This window comes from Nycticebus coucang, chromosome 16, assembly GCF_027406575.1.
Source record: "Nycticebus coucang isolate mNycCou1 chromosome 16, mNycCou1.pri, whole genome shotgun sequence".
NCBI classification, from domain to species: domain Eukaryota; kingdom Metazoa; phylum Chordata; class Mammalia; order Primates; family Lorisidae; genus Nycticebus; species Nycticebus coucang.
The window spans coordinates 18,588,604-18,606,807 of NC_069795.1; the positions used below are offsets into that span (position 1 = coordinate 18,588,604).

At 37.5% G+C, this 18,204-nt stretch overlaps 1 protein-coding gene across 1 annotated transcript in view; it reads left to right on the plus strand.

Annotated features, from left to right (window-relative positions):
* Nucleotides 1–16,888, plus strand: part of CYYR1 (cysteine and tyrosine rich 1) — a 105,618-nt gene extending 88,730 nt beyond the window's left edge. Inside the window, 2 exon segments of the mRNA XM_053565805.1 lie at nucleotides 5,093–5,250; nucleotides 14,355–16,888. Of these exon segments, the coding sequence (XP_053421780.1) occupies nucleotides 5,093–5,250; nucleotides 14,355–14,488 (292 nt within the window). The 3' untranslated portion in view covers nucleotides 14,489–16,888.
* The last annotated feature ends 1,316 nt before the right edge of the window (nucleotides 16,889–18,204 follow it).

The following is an 18,204-nucleotide window of genomic DNA, read 5'->3' on the forward strand; positions in this document are numbered from 1 at the left end:
TTTTCAATTTGATGAAGGTAGCTTACTTACATACTGGAAGATTACTGTTTGCTTATTGTTTCTTTTAATTAAGAACACAGTAAGTAGTGCTGTAAATCTTATTCTTGCCATGTCTTAAATAACTAATTTAGAGTTGCTAGTGGAGATCAAAGGATCAAGGACACCAAAATCATGATTTAATCAAAAACCCTAATTTAATACGTTAGTTGAAACCTCATATTGACCTCAGAGCCTGCATTTTTGCTAGAGCTGCCAACAAGGGAACAAAATGTGACTAATTTTCTACTTTTCTCCATTTAAAATGTATTAATGAACATAAATATGCCCTAATTTGATATCTTCACAACTTTCGTAACATGTACTTTGGAAACTCTAGGTCTGAATAATTGGGCCATTGATTTTTTTCTGGAACATAAATTAAGCCCTCCAATTTAATCATTTTTGAACCTGAAAATTACAATAAGAAGGGTTTTTTTTTTTGCATCATTATTATTATTGTTGCTCAATTAAAAAAAAGGAGGTTTTCAGATTACTTTCAGTTTTCTTCAGATTACCACCTTTTATAAATCTTTTTTTCCTGAAAATACTTATTGAACTATTCGATTCTAGCATTCTTTAATTACTATTAGTAGCACATCTACATATGTCTCACATTCTGCCTTCTTAATTTAATAACAAAATGAAAACGCCTTTAGAACTATTTTAAAGAACTCCATTGGACTTCTTAATGATATTCCATATTTTAGTGTGAATGGGTTTCCCTCTAGTCTTAGAGGGAAAAATGTCTTCCGGAAAGTACAAATACAGGTTCACAATCCCTTATCTGCACTTTCACTTTTCAGAGTTTTTTGAGGATTTTAGAATTGTAAATACCAAGGTCAGTTGGTGGCAAAACTGGATCTGAACACATCTGCGGCTTTTGTGTCCTCTCTATATAATCGATGAGTGTTAATATTCTCACTGTTATTGTAGACGTGTTCAGAACACTACCCTAGCTACCTTAAAAAGTATTTACAATATACAATGTACTGGATTCCTTCCCGAAGTCTGAAAATTCTTGACTATAAGACAAGTTGGTCCCAATTGTTTGGGGTTAGAAATTATGGGCCTGGCCTAGAAAAGATAGATGTTCAGACAATGCTAAGAACTTGTTTATACTGCAAATAAGTCCATGAGCACAAGACTCATTATAAGAAATTTGAAAGGAGAGTCAGATAAGCATCAATCTGAACTTCGTTTTATAAATGTGGAAACTGAGGCACAAAGAGGTGGAGCATCTTGCCTCAGGATCCCTCACTACAGTTACAAAATAGGGGGGTATGGTTTTAAATCACAGAGGTGTTTCTGAAGACTTAAACTTATAAGCCTCCACAGTTAAACATGTAAGATGGTGATCACAGTCGAGCCAAAGACTGTCTCTGAGCTGAAAGCATGAGGATTTTATGAGAGTTCATAGTAAAACTCCAAGTTCCAGGATCCTGGCAGTCAGGCTGATACCTCACCCATGTAAAATTGGAGAATATTCTCATGGAAAAAATGAACAGGCCCCAAGGAAAAGGTCAATGAGAACTGACCTCGAACAGTCCTTGTCTGTGCAGTTCACCTGTCAAATTCTGGCCATACACACTGAATTTCCATGCAGATGCTTAGAGCATTTTTTGTTGTTATTACTGCTTTGATCGGGGAGGGAGAGTTCAAGGATCACGAGACATTTGAGAAAAACATCAAACATGAGAGAGATTAAAATAAATAATCAAGGGCGGCGCCTGTGGCTCAGTTGGTGGGGCGCCGGCCCCATATGCCAAGGGTGGCGGGTTCAAGCCCGGCCCTGGCCAAAACTGCAACCAAAAAATAGCCCGGCGTTGTGGCGGGCGCCTGTAGTCCCAGCTACTCAGGAGGCTGAGGCAAGAGAATCGCTTGAGCCCAGGAGTTGGAGGTTGCTGTGAGCTGTGTGAGGCCACGGCACTCTACCGAGGGCCATAAAGTGAGACTCTGTCTCTACAAAAAAGAAGAATAAATAAATAAATAAATAATCAATAAAAAGGAACTTAGGTCATAGGAAATACAAAAAGTCAAGAAACTGTCAAGGAATGTATCACTGATAGATTCAGTGATTGAAAGAAGAGCTTGCATCCATGAAAGCAAAACAGGACACCATAAAAGTCAGGTGTTCAAATAGAGAATAAGCTGGAGCCTCCGAAAATTTAAAATATGGTGAACCAAAATTTTGAAGTTCAATAACATTATGCAAGATAAAGTCAATGAAATTCTCCAGAAGATAGTTTAAAAAAGAAAACAAGGAGATTTAAAAAAGAATTAGAGAAGCAATTCAGAAAGATCAGAAGCTTATTTCAGACTCGACTTCCAGAAAAGAAACAGAAAGAAATGAAATTTTCCATTTACAAAATAGCTTCAAGAACTGAAGAACATGAGTCTCCAAACATGAAGAATCTTAAGAGTCCGCTGAAATCGATTTTTTTTTTTTTAATTCAGGCACAAAATGAAATTTTAGAATGCCAAAAGTATAAAGGAAATGCTAAGAACGTCCAGAAAGAAAGAAAAGGGGTTGGGGGTGGGAAATGGTATCATGCAAAGGAAAGTGATTAGAATGCCATGAGATTTCTCTACAACAGTACCAGATTCTAGAAGACAATAACAATACTTTCTCATTTCTAAGAAACTATATCATTTACAATTCCATAAATGGCTGAATTATCAATCAAGTGAATATGTAGCATTGACTCATTTTCAAGCCTGCAAAGACTAAAAGAATCTACTTTCTTTTGAACTCATAGCTAAGAAGCCATTCAAGAATAGCTTCAGCCCAAATGACCGTCAAACCATGAATGGATTAACTAATTGTGGTATATGTATGCCATGGAATACTATGCAGCCATAAAAAGGGATGGAGACTTTACAGCTTTTACGTTTACCTGGATGGAACTGAAACACATTCTTTTCACTAAAGTATCTCAAGAATGGTAAAAAAAAAAAAAAAAAGTATCCGATGTACTCAATACTATTATGAAACCAACATTTCATCACCTGCACATCCATATGTATGATAAAACACAACTATAGTCCAGAAAGAAGGAGGGGAGAGGAGGAAGAGTGGTTTGGAGATGGGTGGGTGGAGGGAGGGAGGGTATTTGGTGGGACCTCACCTATTGAACATAATGCAATGGTACATTTCAAAACTATGAAGAGTAAAGTATAAATGTCTTACCACAACAAGTAAGTAAATGAGATGATGGTTATGTTAAGCATTCCACATTATATATCAAATCATCACATTGCACCCCGTAATTGTACACAGTTGTGATTTAATAATAAAAAAAGAGTAGCTTCAGCAAACAGGGGAGTTCACCAAGAAATAGTAAGAATAGGGTCCAGAAGCCGGATATAAGGACCAGCAAGCAGGTCCAGATTCAGAGCAACCAGTGGAGTCAGTAGGTTGCAAAGGGAAATCACCACAGGGACAAGGAGGAACCAGTAAGCTATTTTTATTGTGTTTGAATGTGAAAATCTTAGTGATAACTGTGGGAAAGACTTCTAGGAATTTGGGGAAGGAGGGAATAAGTATATGCAAATACAAAACACATGGAAATTCTTTAAAAAGAGTAAGTTATAAGGAGAAATGAAAGGTAACCATCAGGGTACATTGCTTGATTACACAGTAAGCAACGTCACAGTGATATAAATACTGATGACAGATATACCTATATCTGAAAGAGATCAAAATAAATAATCCATAAAAGAGAAGAAGGCTATATTCTGAGAAGGCTACATTCTGAGAAGTCTACATTCCTCAATACCATGAGAGGAATCAAAATTAAAAATAAAGGAATGAAATAATAATATTGAGAAATGGAGGAATGGTACTAGAAAAAACGGCTGAAAGATTTAAAATGGTTGCCTTTGAGGAATAAACAAATTAGAAAGTGAAAAATTTCTTAATTTTTCAAAACTTATAAGGTAATCACTATACATGTTTGAAAATTTGATATATAAAAGCACAGTTTTACCCCACAGCCATGATTCTGTTCACACTAGTATTATTCTGTTAAGACTTGCTTATCCATCCATTAAGTTGATCTTGTACTACATATCATAAACATTTCACCTCAATCCACGAGCATTTCTTCATGCCTTTTAATCATCATAGAAGAGTCATTTTCTTATGTACCATTTTTTTTCTTTCAATCCCCTTTTATGGACATTTGTTTTTCATGTTGTGCCATTACCAGCAACATTTTGACGAACATTCTTGTTATATTATTTATGCACACATATGCTATATTTCCTTAGGAAGCATTGCCACAAATGGTATTTGCCTACTCAAAATTTATAGTTTTACAAAAATTTCCCCGTTATTTTTCGAAATAGTAAACAAATGGATTTGTACCTGCAAATCATATTTTTCACAAACAGTGATAATATGGACTCTTTCATGTAAGTTTTTCTATTTTTGGTTTTGTTGCATGATCTAATACTTTCTGGAAAAATCCATTAACATTAATAGAAATAAAATTTTTGCTTATATTGTTCCCAAATTAAAATACTTCATCATCACAGTTCTCTGGATAATTAAAAAATGTGATGTTTGTTTTTTGAGTTAAGAAAAAATTATTTTTGTTCTACACAGAGTTTTAGTCAGGAATAAATGTTAAGTTTTATTTAATATCTTGACATTTACTGAGTTGTGTTTACTAAACCCATATACTCTATGTCCAATAGATAAATCCTTTGCTGTTTAGTTACACAGCAGAATGGCTTTTAAATTATTATTTTAGAGAGCATTTCTAGAGAATTGTGCTTTGTATAAATACAAAAATTTTAAGAACTAGAATCTGAATGATGAGTTCGTCAAGTGGGCTGGAAGAAGATGACCTCAATGTTTATAACTTTTTCTTAGCTACTGAAATACAGAAGACTAATTACTTGATCAAATTAGGTAATTCTTTAACATTATCCTTAAGAACATTCGTAAAGCAATACTTGTCATTCAGTCACGGACCTGTGTTTGGAAGACTAATGAATCCTTACACTTACAAGCCTTTTTAATCAACACACCTTTGCTTTCCCTCTTTAGGGGCACTGCCATCGCCGGCATTGTGTTTGGAATTGTATTCATCATGGGGGTTATTGCTGGAATTGCCATCTGCATCTGCATGTGTGTAAAGAACAACCGGGGCACCCGGGTGGGTGTCATCAGAACCACCCACATCAACGCCATCTCCTCCTACCCTGGTAAGCAAAACTGTTTATTCCTGAAGGAAAAGTCGGATTTGTGAGTTACGTTCGACTCTTCAGAGAGAGAAGGAAACAACACAGACTCTCATGGAAATAATCTCCAATTTTACAGGAAATTTCTACATAATTAAAGACCGACCTTCTAGCTTTGAGCAGAGATTACTTAGATCTACATAATAAAGTTTATCTTGTATTTGAAGGTACTTGTATTTTTGATGGTAGTCTCATTGATTACAATTGCCAGTGAGGCAGAATTAAGGTAAATAGACAATTCATACCCACTCTGTCTACCTGCTGGTGAGTTCTGACAATTGATTATAGAGAAAATTATATGTCTCAATAAATTGGCATCTGATTCAATAGATGTATATATTTTGAGGAAAAGTATTGAAGAAAGTATTTATATGTCCTCATTATGCAACGAGAAATGCTTTAACCTTATCTTATTAAAATTCTCAACAAAGAGCCAAGGTAATATATTAAGAGTTTGACCAGCATTTGTTGAGACTATGTTAAAGTTCTACACATAAGTATATCACATACATGTAAACCCATAAACAAAATACTGTGTTTCGCATTAGATGGTTTCAGTAGTGCTTCCTAGGTCAGTCTGTGCATGTACAATTTGACACATTAAAAGCAAGCAAGTTCTGAATTTAATACACCCTTGTGAAGATAATTTCCCATCTACGCGCGTGTCCTCTCTGTCCCTATTGAAAAGGAACAGGGTACCCTCTAACATGCACTCTGCCTTATGCCTTAATTCCCTAATCTTTCCTTCCTCTTTTAACCTTTACTCTATTGCCTTCAGCTTAAGGGAGCAAATTACGAATGAATTGTGGGAATGATAGCTTTTCCTGTTTTGCTTTGTCAGTCTGCCCTCTGCTCAGTTATCATCACACTGTGCTGCTTTCACCTGTCTTCCGTCTTCTTCCACAATGTATTTACACTCACTTCTTTGGTTGTGTTATTTGGCCTTGAGGTTGTAAGCATCATTTGTATGCTAATGCTTCCCAAAGTTACATATCTCCATTCCAAATCTCTTTACTGAATTTTCTCCCAGTGCCTTCAGTTGAATGTCTAATAAATACCCCAGAGTTAACCTGTCTAAAGCTCTATATGTGATCTTCCCCGAAAATTCTCCTTCCCCATTTCAATTGATGACATCTCTAGCCTTCAAAATGCTTGCTGCAAAAACCCTGAAGTCATCCTTGACTTCTCTCTTTCCTTCAAACCTACATGCAGTCTATTCGGGAACCGTCTTGCCTCTACCATCAGAATACATACAGTATCTGACTACTTCTCACAGTGAGACGTAGACGCTATTGCCACCCTGATCTTACGCCTCCTCTAACATCCTAACTGGTCTTTCAGCATCCACCTTTGGCACTCTAGGGTCTATTCTTAATCCAGTAGCCAGAGTGACCTTTTGAAGTAAATGTCAGATCAGATCACTCCTGTGCTCAAACTCTTCCAGTGACTCTTCATTCCCCCCAGAGAAGAGCCAAAGCCAGTGGTTTCTCATTTTACCCAAAGTAAAAGGCAAACTTTGCCTTCAAGGTGCCATATGAGTCGGTTCCTCTTTTCAATTCTCCTGCCTTATTTCCTTCCCCTCTCCCTGCTAATCTGGCTCTAGTAACTCTCCCTTTCCCCTTGCTGTTCCGTGAACACACAGGCCACACTGACTCCCTCACTTCGTTCAAATCTCTGATCACGGGTCACCTCTTGAATAAAGCCTGCCCTGCTCGCCCTGTTTATGATTGCGATGTGTCCCTCCCCCACTGTACCCTACTCTTCCTGTGCTACTCTGCTTTTTCTCCAGGGTGCTTTAAATTTTCTAAGATATCATACAGTTTACCCGATCATTATGTTTACTCTTTTATTGCCCATCTCCTCCTCCTAGACTGTTCATTCTATTTTGCTCCATTTTGTTTGCCATTCTCTCCCAGGCATGTGGACCCTGGCTTGGTATATTAACAGGAACTTAGCTGAGTGAATAATGAACACAACTCATGACAAGACACGGTATAGTCATATATCAATATCCAGGGAACTGACCTCGAATTGCCCCCTGGAACATGTAGAATTTACTCACTACAAAAGCAATGTGCAATTTCAAATCTTCCCAATTTACAAAAATACTATTAGGGACGCTGTAAAGATGTTGACATATGAGAAAAAATAAGTAGAACTAGTTTTTATTCTTCACATCTCTCCATTTTTCCCTGGGCTAACCCAAAATGAAAACAAAGGAAAATCAAGCAAAGATATTAATTGGAGAGAAGGCAGGGAGAAGTGCTTTGTGATAGAGCATTCTAAGTACTCATTTCCTAGATCAAAAAAAATTTTAAAGACATTTTTAAAGGCTTCTATAAAATATATTTCATTTTACCCTTCTGAAAGTCCAAACTTTGATTGAAATTAAAAGATATTGAATGTCATTATTTTAAAGTGAAGTCACATGTTTTCCTGGGTTTGAGACTTTCTGTTCTGTGCATGGAAATATGCTTTTAAAGCTTTAGAGTGGCATCGTGTAGACTTGCAGATCACAGTTATTTTTTCAGTAAATGCATTGTTCTAAAAAGTGAATAATGTAAGAAACATAATGAAGTGAACCTTATGCTGGAAGCATTTTTACAACAAAAAACTAGGTCTTCAAAAACATAATGTTCGTGATTACTTCTCATTTCCTTCTCAAAGTCACTAATTAAGCTTTTATTTAAAGGATCACCAAACAGCATATAATAGTATTAAATGCTTTTCAAAATCTTTCATCTGTAAAATCACAAAATGCTTTTACCCATGTAAATTAACCCTGTGATAATTGAGATAATAACCCCAACTATTGTACCGTCAGACAGCCTAGAGGCCAGATGAAGGAGGAGAATGTTATTCAGGGAAGGTTATCATGTCCCGTGGTAAAAGTCCTCAGTTGGGAAACCCCACAGTGAACAGTATTACTCTGCACTGGGGAGGGGAAAAATGTCATTCTGTGGCCATACTTGACCCCTTTGTTGGACAGTAACCATCCAAAGTAGTCAAAGGACTGAGAGGCAGGGTTCCCTGGATGTTGACATCACCAAGAATAACAAGTTATGGTGGAAAGAGCTTGAGCTAGATGCTAAATCTTTAGTGAATGAGGGTTTGGCACAGGACAGGCCACAGATACCAATAACAAGAAGAGTGGAAAGAATGCAGCATGTGTGCTACAAAGCAGTTCAGGTGTTTTTTCGGTTTTTTTGTTTGTTTTTTGAGACAGTCTCCCTCTATGCCCCAGGCTAGAGTGCAGAGGTGTGGCATAATCCCAACTCACTGAAATCTCAAACTCCTGGGCTAAAGGAGATCCTACGGTCTCAGCCTCCCAAGTAGCTGGGACTATAGGCACACACACTGTGCCCAACTATTTTTTCTATAATATTTTTAGTAGAGACAGGGTCTCATTCTTGCTCAGGCTGGCCTTGAACTCAGAGCTCAGGTTTTTCAAGAGTATTTGAAATATAATGGTTTGAAAAGTGTCTAAGAAAATCACACACCTCCTGACCCTGTAGGTTGTAGGATGTGGGAGAAAAAGAACAGCTTTGATTTGGTAGTGCTGCCCAGGAAGCTGTCCTGTCATGGAAAATCAGATTTTAAATAGAGTAAAAGGGTGAATTGAATGTTCCCTTCCACTCCAGGGTAATTATCTCACATTCATCTCACTTGCCAAAAGTCCCCTCAGCATTTCTTATTCAGCAGATGATTTCTCAAGAAATAAGATTTCTCAGATCTTATTTCTTCCAGAAAACAGGCACGATCATAAGAGAGCTTCCTCATATTCTAGAGGATTGTAGGTGGCTCACCTCTGTAATCCTAGCACCCTGGGAGGCCAAGGACGGAGGATCACTTGAACTCAGGAATTCGAGACTAGCCTGAGCAAGAACAAGACCTCGTCTCTATTAAAAGTAGGAAAATTAGCCAGGTGTTGAGGGAGGCACCTATAGACCTCTGTATTCAGGAGGCTCAGGCAGGAGGATCCCTTAAACTGAAGGGTCTGAGGTTGCTGGGAGCTAGGCTGATGCCAAGACCACTCTAGACCTGAGCAACAGAGTGAGACTCTGTCTATAAAAAAAAAAAAAGGGCAAGGATGACAGACTGTTTCTCACTGTGTACAGAGAAATGGAGTGGAGAAAGTTTGGAGAATTAATCAAATTAGATGTGCAAAGCCTTCCAGGATTAGAGGTCTATGATAAAAATATTCTAGGAGCTCGTCCCTCTCACAGTGACACAGGAATGTAAAACTTGATGGAAATTATCTTGACGTTATCTGAGGGTAACAGGGATGATGAGTTCAAACATATCTTAGCAATTCAGGCCTTTGCAGAAGAGGAATAGGCAAGATTGAGTTTGAGTAAAAGTCTTGCCAGGAGCTTCGTGGGCCTTTATTTAAATCCTCAGCTCTGCGTGGGATTCAGGTGAATTATGAGTAGCAGGGTTTAGAGAAGGAGCAAAGGAGAAGGTTTGCTCCTACTAATAATAATTAGAAATTGTCTTTACAAATAAATCATGAGATTCACCAGTTCTACTGGGTACTAAAACCATTTAAAATCAGTAATAATTAAATGGAGGTGTTTCTAGTACAAAAATCTATGCCTTGAGGCTGGCACGATACCTCAGACCTGTAATCCTAGCACTCTTGGAGGCCAAGGCAGGTGAATCATTTGAGCTCAGCAGTTTGAGACCAGTCTGAGCTAGAGCAAGGCCCTATCTATAAAATAAAAACAAAAAAGATAGCGAGGCATTGTGGTGGGCACATATAGTCAAAGCTACTTGGGAGGCTGAGGCAGGAGGATCTCTTGAGCCCAAGAGTTTGAGGTTGCTGTGATCTATGACACCATAGCACTCTACCAAGGGCTGCAAAGTAGGAGTCTGTCTCAAAAAAAAAAAAAAAAAAAAAAAAAGTATGCCTTGGTCATTGGAACACAACACATAGATTAGAATTTTCCATTCTCTCTAAAGGGAGCATAACAAAACAATGTATAAAGTGATATTGACTTAATAAGCTGAATTTAAATAATTTGGTTTAACTGAAATTAAAAACTTAGAAAGAATAAACTCTGAGGCAAAAGTATACCAAATAAAATAACAGATGATAAATAGTTGTCTATCTTAAATTGCACACAAACTTTATGTACAAATTTATAATTGTACAGTAATTATAAATTGAAGTTGATAAATTAATAAATAGGATGGTTATATATAAAATATGTGAAAAAGAAGACTAATTTTTACACTTGCAAACAACACAGAAGAGATTTTAAAAAAGAATATATTTTGTTATATACAAGTTTCAAACTTCGGTATTCAATAATGTAAAAAGTACATAATAAGGGTGGTGCCTGTGGCTCAAAGGGGTAGGGCGCTGGCCCCATATGCCAGAGGTGGCGGGTTCAAACCCAGCCCCGGCCAAAAACTGCTAAAAAGAAGAGTGTGTGCGGGCATTTCTGCAAAAAAAAATTATATAATAAACCATTTAAACTGAGTCATTCTTAAAGATATCGAATTTTGTATATCTTTATTATATTGTATATCTTAATTATCTTTATTATATTTTAATTCTAATTAAGATTCTCATTTATAAATTATCAGTATAGAATCAAAAAAATTCAGCCAATATGAATTACAGTGGACAAGCTGTAGAACAATGTCAAACCTAAATATTATCAAAGAAATGATAAAGTAAAATAAAGTGTGGTGTTTTTCACTTATTAAATTACCAAAATATTAAATTACAGTGTACCTGTATGCCTTGCTGGTACCCTTATAAAATGAAATAATTCTTTTTGAAAACAGTTTTATAATGTACTTTAAGGAATAAAATTTACTTGTTATTTAAATCAATTAATCAATATCTGGAATTTCATCTTAAAGAAATAATCTAAATAACTTTTAAAAATCTATGTGTAAGAAGATACCTATCATTCCATTATTTATGATAAAAAATTTAACCTTCAAGTAAGTGAATGGCCAATGGAATGTTATGCAGTCATTAACAATAAATTTGATTGGCTGGGTGTGGTGGCTCACGCCTATAATCCTAGCACTCTGAGAGGCTGAGGCAGGCAGATTGCTTGATCTCACAAGTTCCAGACCAGCCTAAGCAAGAATGAGACCCTGTCTCTACTAAAAATAGAAAAAATGAAGCAAGAGGATTGCCTGAGCCCAGGAGCCCAGGAGTTAGAGGTTGCTATGAGCTATGACGCCACAGCACCCCACCCAGGGCAACAGCTTGAGACTTTGTCTCAAAAAAAAAAAAAAAAAAAAAAAAAATTTATGAAAAATAGGTAGTCAAATGAAAAAGACATGTCATATACAAAGTTAGAAAGACATGATTGCAAGAGGGACTTTACCTAACAATTGCAATCAGTATAACCTGGCTTATTGTACCCTCAATGAATCCCCAACAATAAAAAAAAAAAGTCTATACCATATTATATAACTGCAGGTACATAAACACACACAAATGACTAGAAGATAGAATGCAAAGATATTATTTGTTATACTAGGGTGACAAAATTATAGATGATTTTCTTCCAAATTTCCTGAAATCATGTTGAATAGTTTTGATAACACCGTGCATCTTCCCACCACATCAGCTTTAGAAAAACTGACCTGAGTAGGTTGAAAACATGCCATTTCTTCTCTGAATTTTACAGTATCCTAAATTTTTTAACATATTAGACAATTATATCAGATATGGAGGACAAATGGCATATTTATCTTATTTCAATCAGAGAATTAGAATAGTGGTTATAAAATAATTTCAAAGACATCATGTGTCCAGTTTATCTGTACATCTTTGAAAGATTATTTGACCTGTAATAAAAAGAATGAAATTTCTTAGGATCAATCAGGAATTCTAAAATTGATACCTGAAAAAAATTTCAGCCCAGCAAAATGCTATCTGCAAGAAAGAAAGAGAATACACCACGATTATACAAGCACTATTTCAAATGTCTTCCAGTGGCTGATGTTATTAAAAGACGTGGCACCTTTATTTCAGGATGCATAGTCCTCAAAATACTGCTAACATTGTATTGTCACTCTCTCAAAGTTCAGAAGATGTATGAATGAAGGAATGCTGTTTTATAGCTTAGATTTTCATGTTCAACTTGCAGCTGAATAAAGCATAGGAATTCTTATTGAAATGGCCTCCTGCAGTCTTTATGCAGATGGCAGAATATAAACGCTTTGTTACAAACACATAAACACATACCATGGCTTCATGACAGAGAATGATATAAGACCAATCAGCAGTATCAGTTGGTGTGTGGGAAAGTTGTGGCATAAAACCAGTGTAGAACCACATGCTTGTAAGAAATGTTTCAATGAGTTTCCAGCTGAACTTTCTATTTCCCGTAGAGGCCGCAATGGTTTCTTCTTGGCTTACATGAAGTTAATGATAAATTTCTTTGTGTCAGCCCTGGATAGACTGAAGCTGGGGAGTGGGTGTAATGCAGGGAAAATGTGTGTTTAGATTCCACGAGAGTTATTCCATTTTGTTGCAGAGAACAGACTGGAGTAACCAAGCCTCTGAGGGGCTGAGAGAAGCTGTGTGCATTCTCTCTGATTTCTTTACAGACCTGTGTCTTCTGCTGAAGGCCCTTGGCCTGCTCAGCCCACTAGATGCTAGAAAAGCCTTGATTTCACAAAGCAGTGCTCAGAGGTCATCCCACCCGATTCTGTGTCGTCCTCTTTTCTCCAGTGGTTCAGTTCTGCTTCCTCACATCCTCCAAGTATAGGGAGATTAGTAAATGCGTCAAATCTTCAAGCTCTTAGTAAAGAGGCAAACTAAACAGTCCAGAGGAAAACACAGCTTGTGTCTCCGTATCCACTGAGCCCTTCTGTTTGTGTATGCTTGTTTATCAGAATACTATCAAATTCTTACTGGGAAGAGTACAAGTTAGAAGTCATTTAGTAATGTTGAAGTATTGCTTGCTCTTTTCTGTCCTTTTAATGCTAAAAACTTGCCCAATTGTCTGCATGATTAGGACAGTAAGCCTTGTGATTTAGGCTACATTCACAGTACACAATTACGGCATGTCAGTTTCTAAATAGACTTCAGCATCATGATCACGATTCAACTATAGCAAATTATCAGATTTGGTTGCTAAAGCATAGCTCAGATGTTGCAGAATGATTTAGTTCTTAAAGACATGTATGAAATTCAGTTCAAGGAATATCTTCCTTCCAACCCTATGAATGGGATTTATAGACATTCATATACAGTAATTATAAAGTGTAGTAAATGTGATTAAAAAGCTTATTGACATGTAGTACAGTAAAAAATTCGTTAAAGAAAACTTTTCAGACAAAATTTAGAAAATTAGATTCTTCATCCTCATTCCCAAACCTGCTTGTCTGCTTTTTTTTTTTTTTTTCCTCACCGTTTTTATCTTATTTCTGCAACAGCTCCACCATCCTGCAACTTACAGGGGAGTTCCAGACGGGATATCTAATTCCTTAACCGCCTCTTTGACTCCCTCCTTCCTTTTTCCACATGCTCTTTGTCACCTAAGCATTCAAATGCTCAGGGGGTCTATAATTTTCCCTCTCTCTGTCACAAGTCCCTTGTAATCTGTCAAGGATGCTCTTACATCACTGCCTGTAGGCCTTCCTCTTCCCATACTACTGAGCTCTCGTCTTCCCAGAGCCCCTTCGCTAACATAGTCAAAAAATCTGTCACCTCCATGTCACGTACTCTTTACAGGGCCCCCAAAGCCCACCATGACGATGACACAAGCAGACTCCTCAGTGCCCTTTCTTGTTTCTCCCCTTCATGTCCCTTTTTCTTCAACCAGAGTCATCTCCTGCTTCTGTGCTTTTGCTCCAACTTGAATTGTCCCTTGGCTGCTTCTCTCTTTGCCCCTGTAGCATCATATTTCCAAGAAACTTTCCCTAAACAACCAATTCTATACACTGTGACTGATGGCACATTTCAGAGCATTCACTCTTCATGCACATGTTTAATCTTATTAATCTTTAATATTTAATCTTATAAAACTAAGATGTTTTGCAGCAAATATTTGCTAAACACCTTACATTCTTTTCCCTTTCTTTTTCAGCAGCACCACCCCCCTACGGTTATGACCACGAGATGGAATACTGTGCAGACTTGCCTCCTCCGTACTCGCCGACCCCACAGCCTTCAGCACAGCGCTCTCCACCCCCTCCTTATCCTGGAAATTCAAGGAAATAATCCTTCCCCCAGACCAGCACAAGTACCAACTAGTGATCTTGCCTGGAATAAAATGTCTCTGCTCAGAAACAGGCAAGAGTCAGATAGTATTTCAGGTGGCATGGCCATGCTAAGAGATACAGGATTCCTACTCTGCTCAAAGCTGACCTCTTCTGGAGTGTTATGTTTGGATCTGGGAGACCACATTTTAAGAGATCTACTGATCCACTTTTCTGTACTCTCCACTTAAGCACAGAGAAGAGTAATGAGACTGATGAAACATCTGACAATCAGGTTGTTCAGGGACTAAACGAAGGAAATTTTGGAAAAGAGAAGAGTTAAGTAGGGCAGGAGGATAGCTTGAGCTACATAAGGAAGCCACTCTACGTAGTTTCAAAAGTCAAGACTAGGGTAGTTCATGATTTCATTCTACAGTAAACACATACTGAGTGTCTGAGATCCTATTATGTGCCCGGCACTGTTTGAGGCACCGGATGGAAATTACAGAAAGGGAACTCTGGTTTACTATAAGACATAGGACTCGGAGCTTTCTGATTCGCTAGATTGTTTTGTGAAGCTTCCTGCTGCCAAGATTTCAAAAACAATTTGGCTGACTATCTGGCAGAGCTACGCTCTAGAAGAGATACCTAAGTCAAACGGCAGGTGGGTCCAGTGGGCCGCACAAGTTCTGCTTATGTTTTGGGTAGGTGTGAAGTGAATTTATACGTGTTCAGGGATGAAAACAACAGGAAGAGTTGAATCTTATTGGTTTAAATAGAAAGTTAAAACAGGATCAAAGGGATTCAACAGCTGCTTAAAGCCAAAAAACTCTTCAACGCCAGCCAGCTACTGCCACCTAAAAGGCATCTGGCTTTATTTAGCTGATCAGGTAAAGGTTATTGCAACTGTGAAGGGAAAAAAAAAAACATATCAAGTTTTACAGGCAAGAAATACTTCACTTCAGAGTAAAAGATGAGAGGCCAAGTATTCCCACAGAATTTCAGGTCAGGGAGCAAGATTTGAGAACTCGACCGTAAAAATATACAGCAGGCCTGCAGAAAGACTTGAAAGGGGAAATGGAAGCTTGAAATCTGTTCTGTGAAAGTATTGGACAAATTTTTGGTTTCCTTTTGTAAAATTTTGATAATGTATTCTCTTTAAAAAGTCATAGAGTTCACCAAAAAGGTTGAGATACTGACATCAAACTGTCACCTTTTGCCAAAATGCACATTTTTATGAAGTGCCTACCTTTAGAGATAAAAACATTGGACAAATAATTCTGATGTGCCATATTTTGCTGCAAGTGACCTTAACATTTCTACAATGTTTATGAGAGTCCTTTCATGCATTTAAAACTTGTATGTTGAATGTTGGGAACAGATAGTCATATTTTTGTGTCACTTTCAATGTTTAAATCTAAACTGTTTAATCCAATATCATCATCATCATTCAGTGATATCTCAAAGTGATGCCAAGAATTTTGAATAGGATGGTCAACACAAACATCTTAAGGTATAAATTATGTTAAGAAACATACTACATAGTGAATATAATTACCATAGCTTATCATACTTTAAAATACCTCCACTAGAAATACACTGATCTGAAATAAAATCTAACTGCCAGTAAGGTCTAAAGCAGTGGTTCTCAACCTTCCAATGCTGCAATGCATTTTCATTGTTAAAAAGGGGTCGCGACCCACAGGTTGAGAACTGCTGGTCTAAAGGCTAGATTTGTTTTTAATGACTTCCTTGATTTTTATACTCTGGTGATTATCTCACATAGAAAACTGCAAAGCATTCAAGAGTTCCGGTCTGTTCTAATGAGGAGCTCCCTGACTTATATCAAGTGTTTTTAGCACAATTTTAATAGTATATATGCTTTAATTTATTTCTCTTCTGTGTGTGATCAGACCCAACTACACTGCAGCTATGACACTCCAAGTACCAGCGTCTGCATGATTGGAGAATATAGGGTGCAAATACACCATATATTCCTTAAGAAAAATAGAAAAGACCAGCAGAAATAGAATTTTCATCATCTTCACCATCAATAAACATTTATTGCATACGTCCTGTGTTCTGTAAATATTCCCCACATCGAAGCCATTTCGGTCCACTCCATCTCTCTTCTTTGAGTTGTTTATGGCCTCCCTTAAGGCATATCCCAAACCCATAAACCTACAATAGATGGATCTTTTTTACTGTTTGCATTTAATGTCACAATAGCATAAATGTGCACCTTACCAGTGTAGACTTTTGGAGTTTACTGATTGTTTTCATAGATGATGCTTCTTGAGGGGAAACAGCATATGGATGTGAAAGCTTTGAATAATGGTTATTTAAAAACTAACATATTTGCTGTGGCCAAAGTGTTACGATAAGCAATAAAATGAAAGAACCTGTTATAATAAGGATTATATTTTCTTTGTCTTGTGTCCATTTCTTGTGTCCATGTCTTTTCACCCTCTATTCTTGCTGATTTAGCTTTGTTCTTCTGTACAGGAAACGCAGGAATGAAGCCAGACAGACTTTATTTTAAATCCTGTCTCCTGCCTGTGTGATTTGAGGCAGGCGCCTTCATCTCTCTGAGATTCAACTTTCTGCTCTGGAAAATGTAAATAATATAACCAGCCTCATCAAATTTTGCCAAACTTGGATGGATATATGCAAAATTCTATGCATAGTGCCTGGCACATAGAAAATGTTCTATAAGTTTTAGCCAAGAATAAATGAACAAAAGAACAATATAATGACAGCAGCCTCTAGATCTGTGCCGTCCAACACCATGGTCACCAGCTACATGTGGTCATTGAAGTTTAAATTAATTGAAATTAAATTAAGTGAAAAATTCAATTTCTCTAACCTCATTTCACGTGCTACAGAGCATCATGTGGTGAGTGGCTACCTTATTGCTCTAGAAAAAAATCTACGCAAAATGCAATGAGCTAGGGAACAGTTGAGGAAGAAACCCCTTCAATGCCTCCCCCAGGAGAAACTATGGACTTTGTCAGTTGCTGTCATGTCCTTCACTTGTATGTGTGAAGAGTCTGGCTATGGCATCAAATTCTAACTTGCCTGAGAAGCCATGAGCGATGAGAGGCTCTCTCCAGGGCCAGGATGGGGAAGCTACTGCCAGAACTGAGCAGCTGACGAAAGAAGACAGACCTTGGACCTGGTGTTGGAGCTGGCACAGCCTTTTCTCAGAATCTAATTAATTCTGCAGCTGCCTTCTCAGTTCCAAAAGCCATTACAGGGCAGCCAGACCTACCAACGTCTTCCTACCTTGCAGCACGGTGGTGCACCCCTTCTGTTTTTCATGATCTCGTTCCCACTGCCAAATGACAGCCCACTCTCCACATGCCTACTCGACTCCCAGGTTGTCCTTGTTTAACCAAACCCACTTGCCAACTTTGGGTTATAGGTGGAGAGGCAGGGTCTGGCACACATTAGACTATACATAAAGCCCCTCAGTTAGTGGAGCTCCGGATGCTATTATTTTATTTTTTCACTTAATTAAAACAACCTAACACCAGAAAGCCATAATCAATGGTCACCTTGCCAATCACGCCGGAGATGTCTAAGAACAATCAGATCCTCAAAAAGAACCTGCTTGAAAAGTGCAATTTTTTTTTATTATTATTATATATATATATTTTTTGAGACAGAGTCTCATTGTGTTGCCCTCGGTAGAGTGCTATGGCGTCACAGCTCACAGCACTCTCAAACTCCTGGGCT